At 38.9% G+C, this 25,926-nt stretch overlaps 4 protein-coding genes across 4 annotated transcripts; 2 read left to right on the forward strand and 2 right to left on the reverse strand.

Annotated features, from left to right (window-relative positions):
* Positions 1 to 1,278: 1,278 nt before the first annotated feature.
* On the reverse strand, positions 1,279 to 6,608 carry snrnp40 (small nuclear ribonucleoprotein 40 (U5)). The gene is made up of 10 exons (XM_060896940.1): positions 6,367 to 6,608; positions 5,564 to 5,693; positions 5,016 to 5,109; positions 4,212 to 4,377; positions 3,325 to 3,447; positions 3,104 to 3,224; positions 2,918 to 3,000; positions 1,858 to 1,919; positions 1,675 to 1,778; positions 1,279 to 1,535 (listed from the first exon to the last, which is right to left on the reverse strand). The coding sequence occupies exons 1-10, from the start codon at positions 6,469 to 6,471 to the stop codon at positions 1,486 to 1,488; spliced, it is 1,038 nt and encodes a 345-aa protein (XP_060752923.1). The 5' UTR covers positions 6,472 to 6,608; the 3' UTR covers positions 1,279 to 1,485.
* A 73-nt stretch (positions 6,609 to 6,681) lies between these two features.
* zcchc17 (zinc finger, CCHC domain containing 17) lies at positions 6,682 to 10,194 on the forward strand. The gene is made up of 8 exons (XM_060896941.1): positions 6,682 to 6,818; positions 7,895 to 7,976; positions 8,059 to 8,116; positions 8,200 to 8,300; positions 8,381 to 8,472; positions 8,595 to 8,695; positions 9,553 to 9,677; positions 9,836 to 10,194. The coding sequence occupies exons 2-8, from the start codon at positions 7,902 to 7,904 to the stop codon at positions 9,989 to 9,991; spliced, it is 708 nt and encodes a 235-aa protein (XP_060752924.1). The 5' UTR covers positions 6,682 to 6,818; positions 7,895 to 7,901; the 3' UTR covers positions 9,992 to 10,194.
* A 397-nt stretch (positions 10,195 to 10,591) lies between these two features.
* fabp3 (fatty acid binding protein 3, muscle and heart) lies at positions 10,592 to 13,545 on the reverse strand. The gene is made up of 4 exons (XM_060896943.1): positions 13,388 to 13,545; positions 11,514 to 11,686; positions 10,917 to 11,018; positions 10,592 to 10,780 (listed from the first exon to the last, which is right to left on the reverse strand). Exons 1-4 carry the CDS (start codon positions 13,458 to 13,460, stop codon positions 10,727 to 10,729), a joined length of 402 nt encoding a protein of 133 aa, XP_060752926.1. The 5' UTR covers positions 13,461 to 13,545; the 3' UTR covers positions 10,592 to 10,726.
* A 4,481-nt stretch (positions 13,546 to 18,026) lies between these two features.
* dclk3 (doublecortin-like kinase 3) lies at positions 18,027 to 25,604 on the forward strand. Its single transcript, XM_060857406.1, has 5 exons — positions 18,027 to 18,081; positions 18,881 to 20,355; positions 20,447 to 20,579; positions 22,062 to 22,229; positions 22,330 to 25,604. Exons 1-5 carry the CDS (start codon positions 18,027 to 18,029, stop codon positions 22,737 to 22,739), a joined length of 2,241 nt encoding a protein of 746 aa, XP_060713389.1. The 3' UTR covers positions 22,740 to 25,604.
* The last annotated feature ends 322 nt before the right edge of the window (positions 25,605 to 25,926 follow it).

The raw sequence follows: 25,926 nt of genomic DNA on the forward strand, positions 1-25,926 counted from the left end.
TTATGATCAAATAATTTATACAATTAGCTTCCTGGCAGCCTTGCAGATGTCTAGCACTTTTTCCAACCTGTTTACAGTCTATGCCAGTCCCATCATACACAAAAAGACCTAGCATCATGTGATAGTGCTTATGTGTTTTTTTTTCTTTGACATTTCAGTATCTGTCATGGAGCAGTAATGCCTTCCATGAATAAATTCTATTTGACTATTAGGTAAATAGATTACTCTTATGCAAAGTCTATCTTTGACTTCTTTTAGGTCTGCTCCGCTTTCATTTTTTTGCCAAATATGTTTCATGCCTCCAGGGTTTCACTCATTAATAAAGTGAAACAAAAATAAAGGAACGACAGCACAAATGAAAAACTTCTTGACATAATTTAGTCGAAATGTTGAGCGCAAGATGAATGGCTTAAGAACATAACTATTAATAATTACTTATCTGTCTGCAGCTTGATGCCATTTCACCTCCCTCTTTTGGAAGTTACTGCCGCTCATCTATTATATATAAAAAAAGAAAATAAAAGAAAAAGTCTATGTTGGTGATCTTTGTAAGAAAACACAGAAACTGGTTGCTCTGCTGCTGCAAGAAAATTCTACACGATTTTTTTGTAGATTATGATTGATCTTATTTTCATGGCTCAAGTGAATAGTTTTTATAGTTAACTGTGAATGTGCACAATCCTTCCTCAGGGCATAAAGCTTAAACTAACTGAAATGTTTCTTTATGAATTTGAGATTGGGTTTTAGCTTTAGGTTTTCTTCTGTATTTCTTCCTCTTGATTTTAACTACCAGTGCTTATCCATTGTTAACGGATAAATATTGAGAGAAAGGTGCACACAATCCGACAGAACAATCTAGAACACTGGTCAAAATTAATTTTCAGAGGAGATGAACAGAATCAAAAACTGTTCAGAGGACACAGAAAGAAGCATATAGTGGATACACAAGTTTGTAGAGATCCTATATTTCACATTTTTATTTCACAAAGCATTACATCTTATTTGTAATATCCCAACATGAAAAAAGGCCCGATTTGTTTAGTGTAGTTAATGAACATCTGTCAATCCTATTTAATGTATTGTTATAATATTTCTTCATGGAATGCAAACCTGTAATTAACTGTACTTACATATCCACACAGTGCTCTAAACTCTGAGCAAACAAATTCAGTTCAGTTGTAGCTCGTGTTAAATAATTTTGGACTCCAGCTTATCCTGCTGATCAGGACAGCTACAAGAATTTCATATTGAAGAGAAATAAAAGAACATGAAAATTCATTTCTCCAAAAATGAGTTTATTAAAAGCATAGAAAAGGAACTGAACATTTTATCCTTGGCCAAAAACTGTCAAAATTTAAGGACTGTTCTTTAAAGAATTAATCCTCATGCTTACCCCACACACACACACACACACACACACACACACACACACACACACACACACACACACACACACACACGCTCGCTCGCTCGCTCGCATGCACTCTACTGAATTTCCCCCATGTAGAGGCGCTTATCACTGGATCCAGATAGAACTGTGGAAGACAAAAACATCCATCACAAAATTATACAGAACACAACAAGCAGAGTGTAAACCCAAACACCACAGTCAAACTCTCTAAATTTCCTCTGTGTCACAGATAAAAGGGGAAGCAGAATTATAGGTGAATTTACCAACGGGTTCCTCTGGATGGAAGGCCACCTCGTTGACTGATCCAGCATGGCCAGGAAGCTTATAAAGGATTCTACGAGAGGTCGTGTCCCAGATATACACAAACCTAAACAGCAAACGTGCAGAATTATACACCAATCATTAACACGATGCTGTTATTGTTCTGTAGGCACACAATCTCTTACCTATCAGCGGAGCCTGCCGCTATCTTACTGCCATCTGGTGACCAAGAGCAGCGTAGAAGATTCTTCAGACAAAAGAAATCCATAAAACATTTAGTACATGGATGTTTCCATAATCACAATGCCATTATGTGCAGTTTCTCATTAGGATACGTGATCTTAGAAGAATGATAACACAAGGGTGAGTTATTGAGTGAGAGAGAAGAGAGATTAAACACTATCTTAAAAACACAGCTGATGTCTATATAGGAATCTTTTATAGCTTTTGTGAGCAGAAATGATCAGCTGGCTTTTCTCTGGACTTGCACTTGACTTCAAAAGTGGACAGCCGATAAAATACGTACATGAAATACGTACATGTATAAATAACTTCCATGTCAACCATTTCAGACATTAATGCAGCTGACAATGGTTGAGATTTGGTTCAATAATAACTGATACAGCAATGATACAGAATTTTTGGGTAGTTACCTAGTTCTAACTACATTTGTGCCCCATTAAACGTGTGTAAACTTCAAAAAGCAGTAACAGATTTGCCTTATGTAAAAAATGTAAACAGTGACTTACCATACTAAATTAATCTGATTTAAAATATATTATTATTACTCCATAATTATTATAATAATTAAGTATTTTAAACTTTAAAACAAACAGTTTATAAGAACAAAGTATATTGTTTCCATTCATTTAAACAGTAAGGAGCTCTGGTTATTTGGGTAAAAAAAAAAAAGCCTATAGTGTGATTCACCCTCATGAAGCTGGTTTTGTTTTATTTAGCACACTAATAGGCCACTGATTCTAATTCTTAATTTGCTATCACTGTAAGCAATGTAAAGTTTTGCAAATAAATAAAACTTAAATAAGAACGTCTACAACGTATTACTGAAAGGTTAACAAAAGAAACGTGTAAATATATTAATGTGCATAATGTTTTTTAATCAAATTGAAGATTAGAGCAAACATATCATCCACCCATCCTGTATGGCATTAACTGGTGGAAAAACACAGGAGATTACACAAGATCATTATTACTGCACATTATTTTATGACTTGCATGAATTACCTTTTCAAAATTGTGGACATTTCCCTGGAAAATCTTCACACATCTCTCCTTAGGGGCAAATGGACGGATATCCCAAACGCGCACTAAATCACAGAGGAGAGATTATATAAAAGGATATAACACACAGTATTTTAATCTTATGAGCTGCATTGCTTTCTCTCACACAGATCAAAAGCAGCCACTCACCACTGTTGTCCATGGAGTTGGACAGTAAATAGGATCCCTCAGAGCTGAGACTGAGCCCCGTCACTGAGTCTCCGTGTCCCTGCATGCTGTAAATCAGCTTATTCTGTCTCAGGTCCCATACCTGAGGCACACACACACACACACACATGTACACGTAAAGTAAACACACTGACAAACACAAGCAGTGAGTGATCATGTCTGTCACATGCTTGAAGATGGACCTTGATGTCATTGTCGATGCCTCCTGAGATGATCTGGTCACTGGTATCATTGAAGGTAACACTTAAAACCTGGTATGTGTTCTGGAACGTATGAACTGATGCCTTCTTCCTGATGTCCCACAGCTGAAAACCAAGGAACAATCCAAGGAACAATTTTTTACCTAGCATTTGTAATTATCATGGACAACAAAACACATTAACTACCAAAGTAAAGGTCATCAAATTCTATTCATTTTACTACATTTGTGTTACGGAGTGTCCGCTTATTAGAAGCTGATTTATGTTACATTAACATATGTAGGTTTGTCAGAGTATTACATCCCGTCTTTGTCTATAAATAAGATTTGCCCCACTATAGAAACAGGGCCATACTCCATATGGCCAAACCCAATTTTATCTATAGTACACGTCAATATGGATTTACTGCAAATAACAGCAAAATACTTCTTTTTGCCTAAAGATTGCCTTTTTTCATATATTTCACCCACTAGCCAGTTTTATCCCTTCCTTATCCTTGTTTGAATAAATTTGCTCTTCCATGTAGATAGAGGAAACCAGCCATTGCAGCTGAACATCCTTGAATAAAAGCATTAAATAATAATAACACAAATAATAATGATGATAAATAATGCCAGGGCTGATTAGACTTTTATTCCACACATTCATTTTTTTAATTGGTTCAAAATACCGGAAAAGCTTTAATTAATAAAAATCATCACTGCATAAAATCCTTCTAGCCGAGATCAAACAGCCCAAAAAAGATCAGATTCAACCTGCCTGCTGAACATAGCCTGAGTAATCAAACTCAGAGTTCAGTAAAAGTCTAAGATTGTTATTAATCTCTCATGTGTAGCTCATCAATCATTTCTGATTTCTGTCTTATTTACCTTCACAGTTCCATCATCGCTGCCAGTGCAGGCCAGCTGTGGTCCACGACGGGCAGGAAAACAAGAATTTACGAAGGACGTGTGGCCTTTCAGTCTCTTCACACGCTCCCCTGTCTCGCTGTCCCACACACAAACGGTCTTATCCGTACTGGCTGAAAAGAGCAGACTGGGGGGGAAGCAGACAAAGACATCTGAAAGTGTCTAAAAAGCATGTCGCTCTCCAGGTGCATAAAGCATGTGCATGTGAGGCAGAGAGGAAAACGGGCTCTGTTGACTCTTTAATCGAAAAAAATAACAACAATAATAGTGCATAAAGAATTTGAAGAAATTATAGTAGCATGCAGACTCAATTTTATATAGACAAATAGTTTCAAATAATTTGTGAAGCAAAGCTGGCATTTTTCCTTGAACAAAAGTGCTTCGTTGTACTACAGCTCTGTCCTTTGGTTCAGTTTTTACCTGGAGGGTCTGTTATTTCTTATGGTTGTCAAGTCAAAGCGAAACTTTTGCATCATTTGCTACTTGATTTGGTTTGATTTTACACTGCACAAACAAATACACCAAACAGCAAAAATATTTAAGTTGAGTGATGTGGGTTTAAAAAAAAACTGTGCAAACAAAGATACACAAAAATAATGGAGAAGACAACTCTGACTCTGATCTCTGCTTGGAAGTCAAATGGACAAATATGTGAAAGCAATCTAAACTTCAAGGCTGGTCACAGAACCCAACCTTTTAGACAAGAGTCCAAATTACTAATAACACTATTTAAATAGACCTCAGAGTGCTGTAAAACATACACACCTGCCGTCTGTGTTATAATGAAGCTCCATTACAGCTCCGGTGTGGCCCTTTAGGGTGGCAAAGTTTTCACATTCTCCATACACGTTCCATAACACTGGACAAGACACAAACAGCATTTCAGAAATCTTTCATATATAAAGCCAGACAATGAATAGGTACTTAAACTAATTAGTCAAATAACAGTCCGCAATCTGTGAAAAACACAAAATGCAAGCTGGACATGTTACTACCCCTCAAAATACCCTTTTCTTTTAAAGAGACTGAAATAACTGCCTGTTAAGAAGACCACAGAGTGGGCAGACTATACAAGCAACATTAGTTACTCAGAATACTGAAACACCATTAACTGTGGCTTCAATCGATTTAAATCTCACAGAGTGAGCTGAGCCCTGAGCAGAATCAGTGATAAAACTGATTGTTTTGGTAGAACTCCTTTACCAAATAGCCATCCTGAGATGAACCCAATGCATGGAACAGACAAAAAGAAAAGCATCACAACTAAAAACAAATGCAGTGAGTTTTTCAAAGTACTCAGTGACATGTCGTACAGATCAGGCGATCAAATCCTGCAGAAGCGAGCATGGAGCCATTAGGATGAAACTTGCAGCAGTAGACTTCTCCTTCATGCCCAGACAACAACATTATAGGAGCCTGCAAACTGGAGCTGCGTGGAGGACCCTATGAAACAAGTCACACACACAAAGATAAAACATCATATTGTTCAGTTAATAATCCTCTACGACAAATAATATTATAACAGAGGACTTTTTATTGCCATAACACGGTAGCATGCTTTAGGGAGGCACTGATCTCAGATGTCTATTCTCAGTGAAACTTCTCGATTCTCATCTGCTGCATCAACCATATACAGCTGATGCAGTACATAGTGAAATAAAACAACGCTCATACAGAACCCTGGTTCTATATAAGACAACACAGAACTAAGGGTTAGAAAGAAAAAATATGTCTGTGTTCTCCTACCATATTTAATTATTTACACTCTATTTGCTTTCCATATTTAGACTTTACATATTTAGTCAGTCAATTTTTTTGCTTAAGTACCAGCTTTACTCATAATGTACTGTGGGGGACGTGACAGACTAGTGGTTAAGGTGTTGGGCTTCTAACCAGAAGGTCATGAGTTCAAATCCCAGGTCCACCAAAGCTGCCACTGCTCGTAACCCTCAATTTTACTCAGTTATATAAATTGAAATAAGTTGTATGTCTCTCTGGAAAACACAGACACAGACACACACACACACACACACACAGACACAGACACAGACACAGACACAGACACACACACACACACACACACACACACACACACACACACACACACACACAGTACCATAGTAGTGAGTTGCTGCGCCGCTGCCACCAGCTCCGTCCTCGGTCTCTTCACCCCCGTGGGAACGAGCGCCATTTCAGCTCCGCGCTTCACAGCTTCAATCATTGTTTAAAGCGGCTGCGGTTCAAAAGACAGACAGAAAAAGAACAATTTATCGCAGTTTCTCTCGTGGCAGGAGTTTGTATGGTTTACACAGTCCACCATCCACCGTCCGCCATTAAACGTTGGTTCGGGTTAAGAAAACACTTCCGCTACAGTAAACGTTTTCTCATTGGTTCGTTCATGTAATGGAAGGTTTTATTGGCTGCCGTCTGTTTCATGGCGCTGTTTGAACCGGAAGTCGAACCTCTTGTACACAAGAGAAGAAAACACTTGAATGTATTTAGTCACTTGAACGCTGGTGGATTGTTTATTTTGGGAATAAAACCATAACAAAAAGCTGAGTTAAAGCGGTAAGTGTCGCATGATCTCATCCAGTACGGTCATTATTAATAAACTGTCATACGCAGTGAGAGATAACTGCTGCTTTAATGTGTGAGTAATGTGACTAATGTATTAAACACCATTTTGTCTGCACTCACATTAAGTACAAGCACCATGTAGATCACCGTTTGGGCGCTTTGTGTAAGTTTACAAACAATAAGTTTAGGCTGTTCTGTTAGCACTTTGTCAACCTTTTCTTTCTCCTCCTCCACACCCTCCTCCACACCCTCCACACCCTCCTCCTCCTCCCCCTCCTTCACACCCTCCTCCTCCTCCCCCTCCTTCACACACACTCTCCTTCCCTCTTCCCTCTCCTTCTTCCCCCCCCTGGACTAGGACATTTTAATGACAAGTTATTGTGTTGCACTGGTATGAGTGCATCAGATACAGCAGTTGTTAATGGGAATTTTAGTTGACCATTTTATTTATGAAATGTGATATATATTCTCTAGGTGTACAATTAGTACAACTATAAGTGTTATTTGGTCCATGCACGTACAACTTGTGCTAGTCATCCTCTACACGTTTCTATCTCACAGCTCCAGGTTCAAGTCCCCGGTTCAATTCTGATCTCAGGTTACTGTCTGTGTACCGTTTCTGTGCACGTCAGGGTTCTCCTCCTTCCTCCTAAAGCATGCCAGTAGTTTGACTGACAACGCTAAATTGGCCCTAGTTATCTAGAGTGTGTGAATGTGTGCACACTGAAGACCTGGCATCTCATCCAGGGTGAAATCATGCCTCTTGCTTCGGATCCACGGTGTTCCTGACCAGTATAAAGAAATTTACTAAATAAATATCAAAATAAGTGCTGGAGCTGATTAACCAGTGCAATGCAAACACCGTCATTTCTCCATCACTGTTTCAGGATGAGTTATCCACAACCTACACATCTGATCAGCAGTGTTTTTATGGTGGCCAGTTTTGGTCCCACAGTTAATGATGGTATATGTACAGTATAAAATGCACCTGTGGGGTAGTTTTACTTTGGAAAAGGCCAATTAGTATTAATAGAGGTAGTAATGTTAGTTACCTCTGTGTGTGTTAGCGCTGCAATGGCCGGTGAGCGCAGCAGAGAGCCAGCAGGACTGGATGGACTACCAGAGTTGTACAGCATTCTACGAGGAGAGGTCAGAACTCACATCATCTAATTAGAGATATAGTGTGTGTGTGTTTTCTTTCTCATTCTTTTCATCTCATTCTCTTTTGCAGGTGGTTTCTGTTACAACATATGGTGTTTTTGTTAAGATTCCAGGATACAGAAAACATGGTAAGTCTTTGAATTGTTTGATTAATCCTGCGTACTGATAAATGGATGAAGGCGTTATTTAGAGTATATATTTGCTCTCACAGGTCTAGTTCATAAGAACGACATGTCTGCCTCCCGGGTTGATAATCCTACTGAAATTGTGGATGTTGGTGAGCAAGTGTGGATTAAAGTCATAGGCAGAGAGGTAAATACACAACAAGCAGCACAACAGAAATTTATTGTCCAGAAGCAGAATAAACAGATTATTTTACTGTTTTGTGCCAGATTAATGATGATAAAATCAAGCTCGCCTTTTCCATGAAAGCTGTTAATCAAGGCACAGGGCGGGACCTGGACCCCAACAATGTTATGGCTGAGTATGTAGTCTTTCATTTAGACTGCATTTGTTCATGTTTATGACAGGATTTTATTCTATTTCATTTTAGCTTTAGGCATTATTCATTTGAACGTTTAATCACTCTGTATGTACATATATAAGGCAGGATGCACGCAGGCGAAGGCAGTTCCGGGATCATACAAGTCAGAAAATCACTCTAGAGGCTGTGCTCAATACTACCTGTAAGAAGTGTGGGTGCACAGGTAAGAAAAATTTAAAACAAGGAATCATATTATATAATATTATATAACCACAATTATATACAATTATATAACCACAGAGTTAACAGCATTACCAGGAGCTGAGCAGAATCTGTGCATGAGATTTAATTATAATTAAAAACAACAATAATTATTGTTAGACGGTGCTAATCCTTCCCAAAAGTTGTCAGGTTAAGAGTCCAGAATGATATTAGCAAAACAAATCGCATGATCCTTTTTAAATTTTATTGGAATAGAAACACAAGTCCGTTAACTAAATCCCTCAATCCCGTTAACTAAAGTTTCCTCCCACCTCAAAAAAACAAACAAACAGGCGTGCCACATACAAATTTGCCCTAGGTGTCAAATTTCCCTATAAATGTGAAAGGGTGTGTGAACTTGTGTGATGTGATGATCCTATCCCGAGTGTATTCCCAGACATCATGTGATTAGCTCAGAGGCCTCTGTGAAGTCGAGCAGGATAAATTAGTTACTGAAGATGAGTAAATGAACATGCTTGGTAACATCTGTGTGTAAACTGAACACAAAATAAGCTTTTCAGGTCGTAGTGCTGTGTGGTAATGTTACACCAAACTGCCAACTAACATTGGGTAGAAATAAAAAATGACAGGCTTTGGTTACATCAGTGCTTAAACTTTGTATGTCCTGGGAAAGCTTTTGGATTTCACTCCTGAAAAGCTGTGTAAACACTTTGTCCTCTCCAGAATTGCTATGGTTTGATTTAAGGCTAAACATCTGTATGGGAACGGCTCTATGGGGCTATCAAAGTATGTGAAAGGCCCAAGGTCCAGATACGGGTGTGTGTGTGTGTTAATTTCCGTGCATGTGTTTGCTCTTAGGTCACTTTGCAAAGGACTGTTTCTCACAGCCAGGGGAGAAACAGTATAGTTTGGTGCCAGAAGAGGAGGAGAAGGAGGAACCAACCAGCCAGACTGTCCAATCAGAGCCTCAGAAAAGAAAGAAGGTAGCAACACACTGCTCAGCCCCTCCCCAGAGCGAGCAATCAATCTTTTTTCCATCCCTTCTTCTAAAAGCATGTCTTGTTTTAAGTTACTTGGATTTCTTTTATTTTCCATTTGTAAAACTCACATTGCTCTTTTATTTGATCTCTCAATGCCACAGGAAAAGAAAGCCAAGAAAGAGAAGAAAAAGAAAGAGAGAAAGCGAGAGAGATCATCATCAGAGAGCAGTGATAATGCCAAAAGAGCAAGACACACCTATACACAATCGGAAAAGAAGAAAAAGCACAAGAAACATAAGCACAAGACACGCAAATGATCATCCAGTTCACATGTCCATATGAAGTCGTCATTTGTGTGTGTGTGTATATATACACATCTGCACTGATCTTAGACCAGTCAGCTTTCCAGCTTGTGTCTGAAAGCTGCAAGCTATTTTATAGAAAAGTATGACTTGTTGAAGAGGGGAAAACACATTGATGGAGAAATAAAAGTACTGAAGTGTAAACTCGACAAACAGAATTGTCTAAATGTTTCAAAGTGTCATTTGTTGCCGTAAAAATAGATTGTAAAGTACATGACGAGTTGTAGGGATGTGGAGGTGAAAGGTCAAGGGGAGGTCATTCCTGCATGACCTCCTTACCCACTGACAGAAGCCAGTCATCAGCTTAAATTAGAAAACACGTGACATGGATATGGGAACATGCTTAAATTAGACGTACAGGACACAGTCCTAGCAAACAGGCAGTTACATGGCAGACCAACACAGGAGCTTGGATCGGCTGCTGGAAATTGGTATAAATAGGCTGTGTGATGGAATGGTGATGCAGAGCCTCAGTGTTGACCACCTCGATGTGAGGAATTCACTGACTAGGCCATGTGCTCACAATAAATTACGTTAGAAAAACAAGTGACCATCTTTATGGGGATGCAAGCTGAGGCTTTATTTCTTTCTTAAAAACATGGACCACTGTGGAACTACTGACAAACAGTAGGAAACACTTCACAAGGCAAAGGCTTTTTTCAGTAAGAACAGACAGTTGTGGGAGAATATTCACTCTCCTTTCACGTAGAATCGTGTGCTGACCACGTCGCCAAGAGTTAGTGTCTGTCGAAGAGAGGAAATAGTTCAATCAACAAACCAAAAACATCACACATTCTGTAGAAACTGCAAATACTTCAGTTTCCATATAGCAGAGATCACCACAAGTCAGACACAGAATACATTCACAAGCTCTACTGACCAGTGTGAGACTGTTTTCGCTAACTTCTCGGACAAGTGACGTCTCCTTGCCATCCCATTTCTGAACGTGTACCAGCTTGTTCCCATCAAGGGTCACCACTGACTGAAACCAACACACACAGATCAAGGTCAATATATTTTTTATATATATATATATATATAATTTCTTTCCTTTTATAAAACTACATATTTCAGTTTGTACCACTTTGAAATAACAGCACTATCAAATGCTTTCCTAGATACAACAATTAGCAACGTCATTTCTGAAATCATCAGCAATGCCATGTTTATTTTTCTTTATTTTACATTTACTGCATTTAGCAGACTCATACTTGCTGATGTAAAATTTCATAAACAAATCAGAACAAAAGTGCTGATGTGCCTGAACTGGCTGATAATGTTCCACTGCTTCCATATTAATATATTGAAGAGAGCCAGCTAGCTCGATGCTGTAACTTTGTTAGTTCACAAAGGTTCTTTTGTAAGGACAACAATTGGGCAGTTCAGCAACGGAAGCATCATGCTTAGCACACTGGGAGCCTAGTGTAAAGCAGTTTTATAACGTTCCTCATTGATAAGTGTATATAATCAAATGTACCTTGACTTTACGATCGTCTGCTGTGCACTCCTCGAACTCCTCTCCCAGCTTGAATTTGATTTCCGTACTCTTGAAGGTGCTTACTGTCTTTAGTGTGATGACATCACCATCAACAGAAATGATGGTGGTGGGTTTGGTCATGCTGCCGACCTGGCGTGTCGCAAAACCGACACCTAGTACACACAAAAATATATGCAGATGTTCTGAGGTCAAATCTAAAATCAAAATATTACGTGTCATGTACGTAGGCCTGAAAATAAAACATGCATGTTATGTCAATAGAGGTATTCTAGTTAGACACTGACCTTTCCCACATTAACCAAAACCATAAACATTCATGTGTATTGAAACAGCTAAGAATAACTGAATTTTCCATTCGCACATAAAATATTCAGTGGAAATTTCACAGTGGGGGTAATGGACAAGGCAGGAGGCTACTACAGATATTCACTAAATTACACACAAACCCCCACTGCCATGAGTGACCATGTCCTTGCGAGTTACAAAGTCTGGAACGGTCAAAAGGGTCAAATAAACATTAGTGGTCCACTGCGGATAGCAGAGTAAGCAATGAATATTGATTTGTTCTGTAGCGTGAGCTAAAATGAACAAGGTTAAGGCTGGACCTTTATATGATTTACCACACATCCAGTCATCCGGACTAACTACTGCTAAACATATGGTGACCTAAATGAAGAGAAGTTTCTCAATCCTAGAAGGAAAAAAAACGATTTCTCCACCAGGCACGTGCTCACCAAATTCCCTCTTCTCACACACTCTTTTCTTTGCAGTCTTGTTCTCAAGGCTACTCCCATAGACCCCAGCACTACTGTAGGGCGTAAATCTTATCCATGCCTGATAATTCTTACATCTACATCTATTTATTCTTCAGTCTTTTTAGTCGGTAGTGCTTTACTAGTAAAGCTGGTCGTGCAAGAACTATTTACATGATCTTGCTTGCTGTTAAACACAAAGCATTACGCTGATATAAGCAGATTTTTTTTTTATTTAACCATGATTGTGATATGTGTAAGATCCTGGGCAAGTCGCTGCAGTGCTGCTGGTCCGAACGTGTTGATTTAGTCTTGTTTGACATCAACAAAAAGTCAAGTCAACACAAGCTTCTATTCTAAATGGTCTCTAATAAGCCGTTTAATACCCAACACACACAAACTTTTTTAAAACCTTTTTGAGTATGAGAATTATAAAAACAGTGACAAATTTGCCTGTAGGTTTATCAAAACCAGAGTACATAATATTGCATGTGTGATATTTGCTTATTTACCCTTGCACTGGGGCTGTGAGACTTAACAGAAGTCAGTCATTCACCCTGGGGCAAATAAAGGTGTTCTACTGTTCCAAACATAACTTAGCCACTACATTTAGTGTAAGTGTATAAGACATTGTAGAATCTGGTTGTTGTGCACAGCAGTACAATGACAATATGGTGTCTTCTTCATATAGACCACATTTATAGTTTACAGCTTCTACTCATCAGATCAAAAAGGAATACATCTTAAGGGCTTAGGAACGTTTATAAACCTATGTTAAAGCTAGGATTTGAAGAAGAAAGGGGGAAAAAAGTGCAACATTATTTAATTCACTGATAAGCTATTCATGCCCACGTGCTCTAGTGTGGCTCTGCGTGGGCGTGCGCGCGCGCGCGTGTGTGTGTGTGTGTGTGTGTGTGTGTGTGTGCGGGGATCCACCCTGCGCCACACTACCATCGTGCATCTATACGCATGCATTTTAGTTTCCCCTCCCCAAAAATACATTTGCATTCGCACTGATTCACTCACTGCAAACACCTGCTCTCTTTCTTACACATTCTCTCACACACACACACACACGTTTGCACACCCTCCCAGACTCACCAAGGGCTTTCATATACTCATCGAAATTCTTGCTCTCCTTAAGGTTCCACGTGCCGACGAAAGCTTCTGCCATCTTTCACACAGCTGCGTGCACTCGGATAGAGAAGGAGTGAGAATGAACGAATGAGCGGTGAAGAAGTGGAGAAAGACGGAGGAGGCTGAGCTTCTGTAATCTTACTGGTCGATATATACCGGCTGTTCACTACGTCAGAGAAACAGCATGAGAAAAGGGAGGGGTGATGGAAGAGTGAATGCATAAGACAGACAGAGAGAAAGAGACATACATACAGTGAAGGAAAGAAGAAAAAGACAGACAGGGTGAGAAAGACAGATGGGGGATGGTGGACAACAGCAGCTGTATTAACACTAGGCTTCAGAGAGGGAGAGAATGAGAGACAAAGACTGACATTGTCAGAGCAAAATTGTAAAACCTTCTATTCCAGCAGGCATTTTGAACAAAAGGATGAATTTTCCCTATATATATATATATATATATATATATATATATATATATATATATATATATATATATATAATAGCCCTTTGCTTTGGTGAGGTTTAGCAGGTGAAACAATGTAAAGTGCATCATGGCGTATGAGAAAATTGCATTTGCAGAGTATTTGCTTTGTGGATGGATTGATTTTATGAAACAAAAATGACAGATTGAAAGTCTGCAGGAATTACTCAGGTGTATTAGCTTCTGACGTCAGCGTTGGGAGGGCCTTAAATGTGCCATCTGCAACCCTGTGCCATCCATGTGCACAGCTATGTACTGTATATTCACCGTTGCACGTACCAGAGCCTGCTTAAAAAAAATAAAATAAATAAAAATATCAAGACGAATAGTTTTAGTAAAATAATCTGCAGTCTTAAATTAATTATAAATTCATACATTTAAAAAGATTTAAAAAATATAAATATTTAAAAAAATCATAAATTGTACAATATTAATACAATAAAGACCCAGTAATATATGAATATATGCACAAAACTTCCAAAACTGCAAATTATTTGTCATTAGATATGCATGAAGAGCATCATAGCAATTTGAGGCTCTGCTATTCTGTCATGTAACTACTGTTAATAGTTTACTGTGAGTTTACTGTGATAATAATTTTCCAGAGTTTAAATTTTGCATTGCAAATTTCTAATTTGCCCCTATGTGTGAATATGTGTGTGAGTAAAGCTGGGTATTTCCTGTTCATTTCAGAGTGAGATTGAAGCTTTGGTTGCTATCAGTGTGGTTATTCTAACAGAATTCAGATCAGCACAGGTAACACTACACCTCCCAGTTCTACCAACGAAGCATGGCATTGAATTTACAGCATGAAGGCAGCTACCCCGAGTTTGGCGAGAGCAATTTTCCTGTAGCTCTCTATTTGTATAGACGTTACATTTACACACTGCTAAAAGCTTAAGAAACTCAATGTATGAAAATACTGTGTTTGTACCCCAGTACCTAAGTTAAAGATTATAAATAATTTAAAGCAGTTAACATTCCTTTGGAGATTATTATCAGATGTGTGTGACTGCACATGTCTTCTGTTTGCCTCTCATGGTTATAATAGATTCCTAATGGGGTCAAACAGGGCCAAGACAAATCAATCAACATGAAAGAATTCAAATGCCAACTTTGACATAAATAAAACTGATCGATGTTCCACGCCAGCTTGGGATTTTAGGTTGAACACATATGACACCAAAAGACAGAAAGATCATCATCTCATTCAGTCCACACCAGTCCAGTCACTACACTCACATCAACACATAGCATATTTGAGGATTATCTGTTATTATTTATATTTTAATTGATATGATTGTTTAAACAGTAAAAACAGAACCACACACTAGCTTTGTTAAGACTTTGTTGAGTAGAAAAAATACTGCAATCTAGCCACAAACCAACCCTGCAGAAATATCTGCACCTTTTTTCCCACAGAACTAGTCCACACCTTATTTTTCAAATTCAGAATTTTATATGGGAAAGCTCTGTTTTCAGCTGATTCATTACACAGTTCGGTCAGAAGGGACAGCCTTCTGTGGAAGCAGTTCCTTGGTCTGTCATGTGCACATTTGTAGCCCCTGCATAAAGGCACATGCATACAGTACATTCTCTTCCCCTGTGTTTCATGTCCTATTAATCTATCAAAGTTATTAAAATACTGTAGACACCCTAATAAAATCTACAGTAAAGATGCCTACTGGTTTTATTATCGTCATTCTGGGTATATACTATAATTAGGACTTTCTGTAACTTTCATACTCATGATTTAGTTTGTGTGTATGCTTTAATGTCTATGTATATGGATTGTAGATGTCAAATAATTGCATGTTAGAACAAAGGGCGTGATTTATATACATATTACTAATTTTTATTTGCTTTAACAGGACTTTTATATGTACATTGTACATTGTCTTGTCCAAAACAATTCACAAATAATGACCAACCCAAACAATTTCTTATTTACCATAAAACCAATTTTACATCATGTTCACTGAAAATGATATAAAATTGACCCCCACAGTGATCGCTTGTGTACAGATAGTAAAGTTTGTGTACATACACACTTTACAGGGTGATTTTATGTAATGAGCTAGTCTTTCCATGTCCATGTCTACCAGTGACTGGCAATTCCTGACTTTCTACACCCTATTAATCAACACACATCTTGTTTAAATTATTAGTGTATCTAAACTAACACAGAAGTCTGAACCAATGCTGAGATCACGTGCATGACATTTGACACAAACAGCTGCTAAAGAGCTTGTGTAAAAATGACCCGTGAAAGAGGTGAGAGGTAAAACTCATTTTGGAAATGGAAAGACAGCAGATATAACACACATGGGAGGTCCTCAAGCTGCTAATGGGAATGTATGATATGAAGATGGTTGTGCATGTGTGTGGTAGCCTAGTGGACAAGGTGTTGGGCTACCAATCGGCAGGTTGTGAGTTCCATCCCAGGTCCACCAAGCTGCCACTGTTGGGCCCCTGAGCAAGGCCCTTAACCCTCAATTGCTCAGTTATATAACAAAAATTAGATAATGTAAGTTGCTCTGGATAAGGATGTCTGCCAAATGCTGGAAATGTAAATGCATGCTTGCGTATGTTGGTGCTGAAGGGTTGGAGGTACTCAGTATTAATAGTCTTTCTTTTTTTCATTTCCATATGTTTATCGCCCCCTAGAGGAAACGTACGATGCAGACACTAAAGACTCAAGGGGTTTTGGGAAAAAATGTTAATGTGAAAGTTGGGATTCGGACCTCAACAAACATGTCCAGTGTGAAAACTACTTCACAGACCTAAACACACATCATTAAGCCAAGGATGTGATGTGTCCAGTTCAGAGCAGAGCAAAGAAAGACACAATGGATCAGGCCTTTTTAAGAGTAACCATGGAAATATACTCCAACAAGCTGTCATTATGGAATTGTTGGGGGGTTGTGGTTGAAGCATCCCTAGGGGGAGTGGAAAGAGAAGAAAAGGAAAGGCTTTGTAGGGCAATTATTTGATTTGTCTGCATTACAACTGTACATTTGTACTTAGATGTATGGCATCTTTGGAAAAAGAAGATATAATTTTGCAACTTAGATAAAAAAAAATGATAAAATACAAAATGACAATTAAATGTGTGTCTAACAGCAATCCACAACATAAGGCTAAAATCTATGGGAAAACATCATTTAAATGTTTATTTAAATGTTTTAGTGTTACACTCTTGCCCTCCAGACCTAGATCTGAAAGGCAGATGATGACATCCAACAAACTTATATATCAAAAGAACAGCAGCATATTTGCCAAGCAATATGGCATTGTTAGAACAGATCAGGAAGACAAATTAAATTGCAATTCATATTAATTGAAGTGCACCCCATAAAGGGGTGCAGTTCCTTTGATAGGGTCAAAAAATCCAGAAATGGATGTCAGTGAAAACAAAATTTTGTTGTGGGACAAATTATTATTATATATCATGAGTTTATTTATTTATTTATTCATTCATTCATTCTCTTGGGAAATACGTGTTAACCTTCTAATAGTGATTCTTTATTCTAATATGCTACCAAAATATAGAATCAGTCAATCTTATTTTGTTTTTCATGACAAAGATGTCACAAGGATATTTAATGTGTCCTGTATTACCAGAATTCACTCAATATGAAAGTTGTACCATTGTGGAGACATTCTGAAAACAACAGTTCATTAATTTCGTGCATTAATAAATGCAAAGTGAATGTTCTCAAATAGATAAGAAGACAAAAAAGTGTGTGTGTGTGTGTGCGCGCGTGCGTGTGTGTGTGAGTGTGTGTGTTACCTCGGAGACGCAGTTGCAGCAGGATGTAGTGTATCCGGTATCGGGTGCTCATAGACTGGCCAAAAGATGCGCCTTCTCCTTATTCCTGTGTTACTTCATTTGGCAGCATCGTACTGTATGTTGATCCTTTTCGTTAGTTATTTACATAAGGATGTTTTGTCAAAGTTTGATGCTTTGTGCCTGCTTGCTGTTCATGAACTTATCCAATTGACCAGGAGAAGCGCGTCCCCAACGCGTTAACTGATTTCTGCGCTATTATTATGGCTAGAATCGCGTTTATGGCTATAAAAATCTCCACCAGCCTGGAGCAGTGACTTGAGGAGTACAACATGTGGAGCCGAAACCTGGTGCAAGAAACAGCCAGGCCTAAATGGAAAGTGGCAGGTAACTTCCAGACACTACCAGAAAACAACAACAACAACAACAACAACTGAACAGCTTAGGTGTGATTTTTAGTAACTGAAACTATAACTGAGAAAATATGAGGTTAAATAAATATTAGACCTAGTTATATTTGCAAAGGCAATAAGCTTAGTAATGTTTGCTTTGATGCCAGTCTGTCAGCTTCCGTTGTACAGCTGAGATGAACTAAACAAACGTTATTAAACTATACAGTATATTATAGTTGAAAGTGAATAAGACCTTTTATTGGTTCGTTGATTGCTTCTTTCTTACTCAATTAGTAATGATGTCTCTCTCTCTCTCTCTCTCTCTCTCTCTCTCTCTCTCACACACACACACACACACACACACACACACACTCACACACAAGCACACACAAGGCTACATACAAAATGCACAAGGAATACAGATAACTTCGATAAAGCTTTATGCCTGTTATGCCTCTGTGCCCAGTGTAAGCAGAGCTGAGTCAATCAGATTTGAGATCCTTTTCTTTTCCCCCAGAGTGTGAGATGCCACTTGAGAATCCACATGGCTCAGACTTTCGTCTCAATGTGCGCCTATTCTGAATTATTAATGTTGGACTTCCTCTTTAACTCCCTAGTGTGTTTTTTTTTCTGAAAAGCAAAGCTATTTGTAGTGTATTAAACTGATATTTCAGGGTATGACTGCAGGCAAGGTTTATAAAGTTAGCACAACAACAAACCAGGCATGAAGGTCATAGTGGCACATATACCTCGAAGCAGTGTCTACAAACCAATGTTTATGTGTCTTCTTTCAGATCAAAGAACTAAACTACCTGCGTGTCCCAATGCTACTACTCGACATGGACTATCTTCATACACATTTGGCTCCAAGATCCTGAGATGTCCTGCAGCCTACAGGCCCTTGGAAAAGGTTGTAAATGGCCAAAGTAGGTTGGAGCAACCTACACAACGAAGAGCAAGTGGTTATCACGGACGGCACGAAGAAGCTAGTCCAGTGCGTCCACACATTGTGACAGTAATTCGGCCATGTGGTGAGCACAACCTGCGGAAGATCTCTCTGCTTCTAAACCGACGTGCCGTCCAGACATATGAGCTGTTGATGGCTGATGTGTCAGAAGCTCTTGGCTTCCCATGCTGGCACAGTGGTCGTGTTCGACGCCTTTTCAGCCCTGCTGGGCAAGAGATACACAGCCTCTCTGAATTTTTCCACTTTAGCAATGCCTTTCTGGCCTTTGGAATCAGCCGTCCATCCATTAGTGAAGTACAGGCCGCACTACAGGAGCTGTATCCTGACAATCCAAGTTATTGTGACAGCTTGTTGAGGTTGTGGGAGCGGATCCTGAAGCCTAAAGCTGCCAAGACAGATAGCGGTTTCCATGATGATGTGCCCAAGGATGATTCAGTGACAATCCAACCAAAAGCCAATCATTTGCAGCCATTCAGAACACAAGTTAGGCCAAAAGACAGGGGCAGAAGAGAGAGGCAGAGAGGAGAAAGGGACAACAGGGAGGATAGGAGAGCACACCAATCACAGGCGAAAGAGGAGAGGAGGACTGACAAGAAGAATGAGCCAGTTTATTGTCTTAGCTGTAGAGGAGCTGGTCCACCTATTCCTCCAATTGTAAACAAGAAGTCTGCAAAATTGGAATTAAATAACAATGAGAGCAACACTCCTCTTTCCCAGGATGACATTATGAAGAACTTATCACAGATAAAAAATGATCCAAACACCCTTCAGAACAAAATCCTAATATTGGGGGCCCAGGAAGAACCTCCAGTAGAAGAAGACATGGCTAAAACAGAAATGGTAGAGCAGAAAGACTTGTGGGAGAGGCTCCCACCTGATGGATTGCATGTCTCTCTGGAGGAAATCCAACACTGCTATGACATTGGGGGTGTGGTGGGTGATGGGAACTTTGCAGTGGTGTATGAGTGCCGTGTGCGTGGATGCACCCAAAAGTTTGCCATGAAGATGGTGGACAAGGCCAAACTGCAGGGCCGAGGTCACATGATACAGAACGAGATCGCCCTATTGCGTAGCCTGGCACACCCACGACTAGTGCAGCTGCTGTGCTCACATCACACAGACACACATGTCTATCTGTTAATGGAGCTGGTGGCTGGTGGTGATCTGTTTGATGCTATTGCCAAGTGTGGAAAATTCAGTGAGCCTTGTTCAGCTAGGATGATTCGAGACATCAGCCAGGCTCTGGAGTACATCCATAACAAGAGCATTGCACACAGAGACATCAAGCCTGAAAACCTTCTAGTGAGGAATAAGTAGATGCTATTTTCTAAATATTGTTTCTAGTTTGAGATCATTAATTAACAACTTTTATATTTCTCCCACATATTTTAAGGTCCAACTGCACAGCGATGGCAGTATCAATCTGAAGCTGGCTGACTTTGGATTAGCCATGGTAGTGACGGAGCCAGTTTTCACTGTTTGCGGCACACCTACGTATGTTGCTCCTGAGATACTTGCTGAGACAGGTGAGTTGCTACACCATATAAACTTGGGTTAAGTCACAAACAGGAACTGCTAAAAAAAAAGTGAAAGCAGCCAGACAAACGAAGGCTTTGAGTTTTTTGAGCGTTCATTGTAGCCTATATTGTAGAATTCACTTGCAATGGCCAGCATGCTCCCTAAAACCAAGCACTTTTTAATATATTGTCAAACCTAATTTTTAGTACTACCTATGTCCTCATAAGCTTCTGTTCTTGTAAACAGTGGTGGGAAATGGAAACACCTTACCTTTAAGCTGCACAGAAACCTGTTATGCAAATCCATTTGAGCAGATTCATATTATGTAAAAAGTAAAAACACCTCTGTTAAAATGTCAGTTTTTTTGTGATGTGTAAAAAAAAAAAATTAAACCACAATAATGTAAGGAGGTGTTGGAGATGGAAGATACTGAATCCATGGGGCAGTGGTGGCTCAAGTGTCTAAGGCTCTAGGTTGTTGAGTGGTAGGTCAGGGTTCAAGCACCAGCACTGCCAAGCTGCCACTGTTGGGCAATTGAGAAAGGCCCTTAACCCTCCATGTTCCAAGGGTGCTGAATTATAGCTGCCTGTGCGCTCCAACCCCCCTCGGGGGGATATGTGAAGAAAAGAATTTCACTCCACTGTAATGTATATATGGTGATAATAAAGGCTTCTATGCCCCAATTTCATTCATATGCAGAGATTTATTGATAGCACAAGCAAACAATCCAAACAGAGGGCAAAGGCATGGTCGGTAAACAGGCGAAAGTCAAGAACCAGAAAATACAATCCATTTGGAAAACAATCCAAACACCCAAAAACAGAACATGGTCAAGAAATGCAGAAAGACAAAATACAATTAAAGCAAGAAATTGTATGCAGCAAGGCCTGGTAAAAAAAAGGCCTAAAGCAAGGCCTGGTATGCAGTGAACTAGTAATACTTTGCATAGAATGTGGCTTATGGCAGGACTGCATTTCTTTGGGACAGTATGGCCTCTATCCTGCAACAGCAGGTGTCAACTTCTATCACAAACAGGATACTGGGGTCGTTGTGTTGCAAAATGAGGACTGTCGTGAAACTCTGTTTTGGTTGTTCAAACTCCACTTGAGTCGTCTCAGACCATTGAAGCTTCTTTGGTTTGCTAGTGCACGCCTTGCTGAACACCTCACTTAGGTTGTGATATTCTCTGGGAATGTAGATGCATTTATTATGGGTTCAGGGCTTTCTATGGATGTGGTGCGGCAGGGAAAACTGTGGTTCCTTTTAAGGCAACGGTCAAGACTTTGGGAGGACCAGCAGGTAAGTCTTTTGTGCCACCATGAAACTTGTGGGTCATGTGTACAGAGCCAGTGGAACCTACATATATATGGAGTATAGATTCATGGAGTATAGAAAGATATAATTTGAGTGTTGACACATATCATGTGGCTAGGATAGTAAATGATGGCATTAGGATTTTGTACCCTGTTCATCTGTGTGTTTGTATTTAGGCTATGGTATAGCTGTGGATGTCTGGGCAATGGGTGTGATACTCTTTGTGCTGCTCAGTGGGTTTCCACCATTTCGCAGTCCAGAACGCAATCAGGAGGAACTCTTTCATCTCATCCAGAAAGGAGAGGTCCACTTTCTGTCACCTTACTGGGACCATGTGTCTGAGGGTGCGACCCTGAACATTAATACCTGCTCTTCCATCCTCAAATCTACTAGTAGCTCTTATCTACATGAATCATGACAATATGTTTTCTGTGTGCATTTCAGGAGCTAAAGCTCTGATCAGTGCTCTGCTAAAAGTGAACCCCAGTGTGAGACTGACAGCCAGTCAGACTCTGCAGAACAGTTGGCTTCTCCATGCAGCAGCACAGAGTGACCAGGAGGAGGTGCCAGAAAACAGCAACATCATCATAAACAGGAAAGACACATTAAGATCAGGATGCAGAAAACGTGGGATATGGGGAAATCAGCCAAAACTAGATATAAAGACAGAGGTAGCTCAAGTGGCACAGAGTGAAGAGAACAGAGAAGAAAGCACAAATAAATACAGAGAAGCCAACAGGAACAATACAGATATGCAGACTCCTGAGAGACCATTACAAGTAAGGGAAATCAACAAAAATAGTCACATGCTGGAAGTATCAGTGTTAGTACAAAAAGCAGACAAACCGGAGTAGTCCAGGTTCTGGATGCCCACATTAAGATAGGCAACAATATCAGCATGGTGATAATCATTATCAAAGAAAATCAAGGTTGAGCAAATTTGCATTTCTTCATATCTGTAATATTACCACAGGATTTATTACTCACAACATTTGCAATATGATTTTACTGCATGACAGGATGTAAAAATACTCAATAACGTCTTTATTCACATCCGCAACATTTAAGCAATTACTTTAAACAAGAATTCTTTCCCTTTAATAAGAAAATAATAAAAATAAAAAAAACCTGAATTTCACATAAACTCAAATTTTATATGCAAGCTGACAATAATATTTCCTCTCCCCTGTGTCAAGGTTGTTTTGAATTTAAACAGCTGTCCATTAGTAAAATGACATATTATGAGTTAGTGAGATGTAAAGATGTTTTAACTTCTTTACTTATTACAGGGAAAAAGAGAAAAAATCTCTATGGTAATCACACATTTAAAGGAATAAACAGAGTTTTAATTCATTTAATTCTGTACCACCAAGTTTTTTTCCCCTTGCAGAGTATAAATAGCAAAGTTTTCACCATATGAGTCCCTACATTAGAAAAATATTAAATAATAGGAAAAGATCCCTACTTTCTTGTTCTCATCCTTCTGAGGAGTTGAGAAGTGTACGATGATCAAGATGCTAAGTAACATCATATATCTTTTGTTTAGTTACTCTTAACCCATAATTTCTGCCAATAACAATGATTTTGCAAGGTATATAAATACTGCAATGTTGTTCAGCCTTCTTCTGATGCTGCATGGTAACTGCAGGGAGTGAAGTGAATAGCAAATATGGCTGTGGCATTGTGGCAACAGGAACAGAAGCCCTCTGGAAGGGTAAGAGTGAGTACAGTACAATAAAAAATGATTATAGAATAAAGATGTTGCCTGTGGGCATGAGAAGAACTGCAAGATCTGTTAGTGGCAATGCAGCAGTGTAATGAAGTGTAGACTTCAGTGGGATTGTAGAATAAGTGCTAACAGCCTTGCATGGAGAAAGTCTGATGTATTTCTCCTACCTGTCTCTCATTCACTAAAACTGAACACTGAGCCTACCATGATAGAGCATGCTGATAGTGAAATCAGATAGATCAATATAAATAATCCAAAAAAGGATTCAAAATGTTCAGGACATTATAGGAACCTCTAAGCATGTCATATACTAGTGGATAGTGACAACATCATAGTGGTGTTTTAAATCGACCATGAATTGCAGATAATGTTGAGATGAACTAGCAAGCTCTAGAAGTCTTACAAGCTGCCTACCTACTAAATCATTGCAATCATAGAGTAGACACTGTCTTGCAGCAGTTGTTTGCCACAGGGATTGGCAAACACTGGCTGAACAAGCTAAGGTTCCAAATGTTGTCAGTATTTCTCACAGGCCCTATGTGCCTGCTACCTTTCACACCAAGCCTGTAGTCCCAGATGAATGGGTTACCATGACACAGTAAATCACTTACCTTACAATGAATGACCTGGCATGATATTGGCATGTTTACCAAAGTCTGAAACACTTTATCTTGAGTACTTATGCTTCATCTGCATGCTGGTTGTATGCTGGTCATAAATCCTGTATCTTGCCCCACATGCTATTTTGGATATTTTGGAGTTGGCTAGCAGTGCCTTATTCTACAACTTATATTGTCAAGTAACAGTGTATTGTTACACAGTGTAGTGTATGCTTTTTTCTGGCTATCACAACGCTATGCAGGCTTTAAGTCAGAAAGCGTGGTCTTGTATGCTTTTGAAGATTATGTGCCCCCATCAGCCCTGTGTCCAGTGAAGGCTTCTAGCTTTAAGAGAAAATGATCGTTAGCTGGCATGTTAAAAAGCAGCTGTTTGTATCCTATTGTGAGTACCTTAAAGGTCCACTCTAAAGACCAGTAGGCCCCTTAATAAAGTTACTGTGCAAGCATATAACTTTACTGGTAAGCAACTTTAAGTAAAGTTATTGAGTAAAGTTATTGTGCAAGCATACGTGAATGAAGTATGAAAGAAATGTGTTCTTGCATTAAATTTGCAAAGCCAATACATTGAGATCTTTCAAATTAAGTGTTGCTTTATTGTACAACTTGTGCTCTGTGGCGGCTTTGAGTGAATCTCACCCTGAACTGATTGTAGTATAAGAATGTTAGTAATTTATATCATCATTAAAGAGGTGTATCAACTCAGTGAGCAATTGTTATCCTCAGGGAAGAACATTACATATGTTATAACATATTATAATATTAAATAACAGGACTTGAGTGATTCTCAAAAGATCTGTGACATATGGTCACAGCCAAGAGTTGAGAACTTTACTATTTGTACTCTGCAAGGAATTCAGCAAATGTGAATACTCCACTAGCTGTGAAACAAACCACTCTGGTGGTCCTCCACTAATATCTTTGGTATAAAATGAATAAACTTTGTATATCTGGCTAGATTTAGTTTGGTGATGGTGAGCAAGAGAATGACAGAAATATATGCAAGCTCTACTGTAGCTCTTAACTCTTCTTTCTCTTCATGGATATACATATTAAGCTACAAATGATGATGAAAGTCCCTCAACAGGTAAAAAGCACATTAAAGCCACCACTGTTAGAATCCAAATAATGGAGGTGGGGCTTGGTGTATGTAACTTGAGTGCCAATGAATGTGTTCACTAAAGGCAGCCATTTTAGGTACATCAGCTTCCTGGCTGGTGAGAAAAGATGACCTGTATCCCTGTATCTGAACTCTGGGATTCCTCTTTCCTTCTTCCAAATCAGTATTGTGATTTTGCACATAAGTAATGAATTGTACTTTTGCATATATATTTTATTGTGTATTAATAAAGGTCGTAAGAATTCTATGAAAAACAAACAAACAAGGTATTCTGTATTACTGGTTTGAATGTTACATTTAGAGAGGAATATTGCTTGTATAATAAATTACAAACTTTTGCTAGAATAAATAATAAATAAATGATCTTAAAAAATAAATTTACTCCTTAAAGAATTTGTGCTGTTGCAAAGGATTTTGCAGTGGATGGTTGACATTACTGTAAAAAGCACATCATAACAATGTAATAGAAATCAGAAGAATTTACTTTTTACATTATATTATTTCCCTTGTAGGCATTTTCTATAACGTTAGCTCGCTATAAAGACCACACTGACAAAACAAGTAAGACATGTTTT

This window comes from Tachysurus vachellii, chromosome 21, assembly GCF_030014155.1.
Source record: "Tachysurus vachellii isolate PV-2020 chromosome 21, HZAU_Pvac_v1, whole genome shotgun sequence".
In the NCBI taxonomy this organism is placed as follows: Eukaryota; Metazoa; Chordata; class Actinopteri; order Siluriformes; family Bagridae; genus Tachysurus; species Tachysurus vachellii.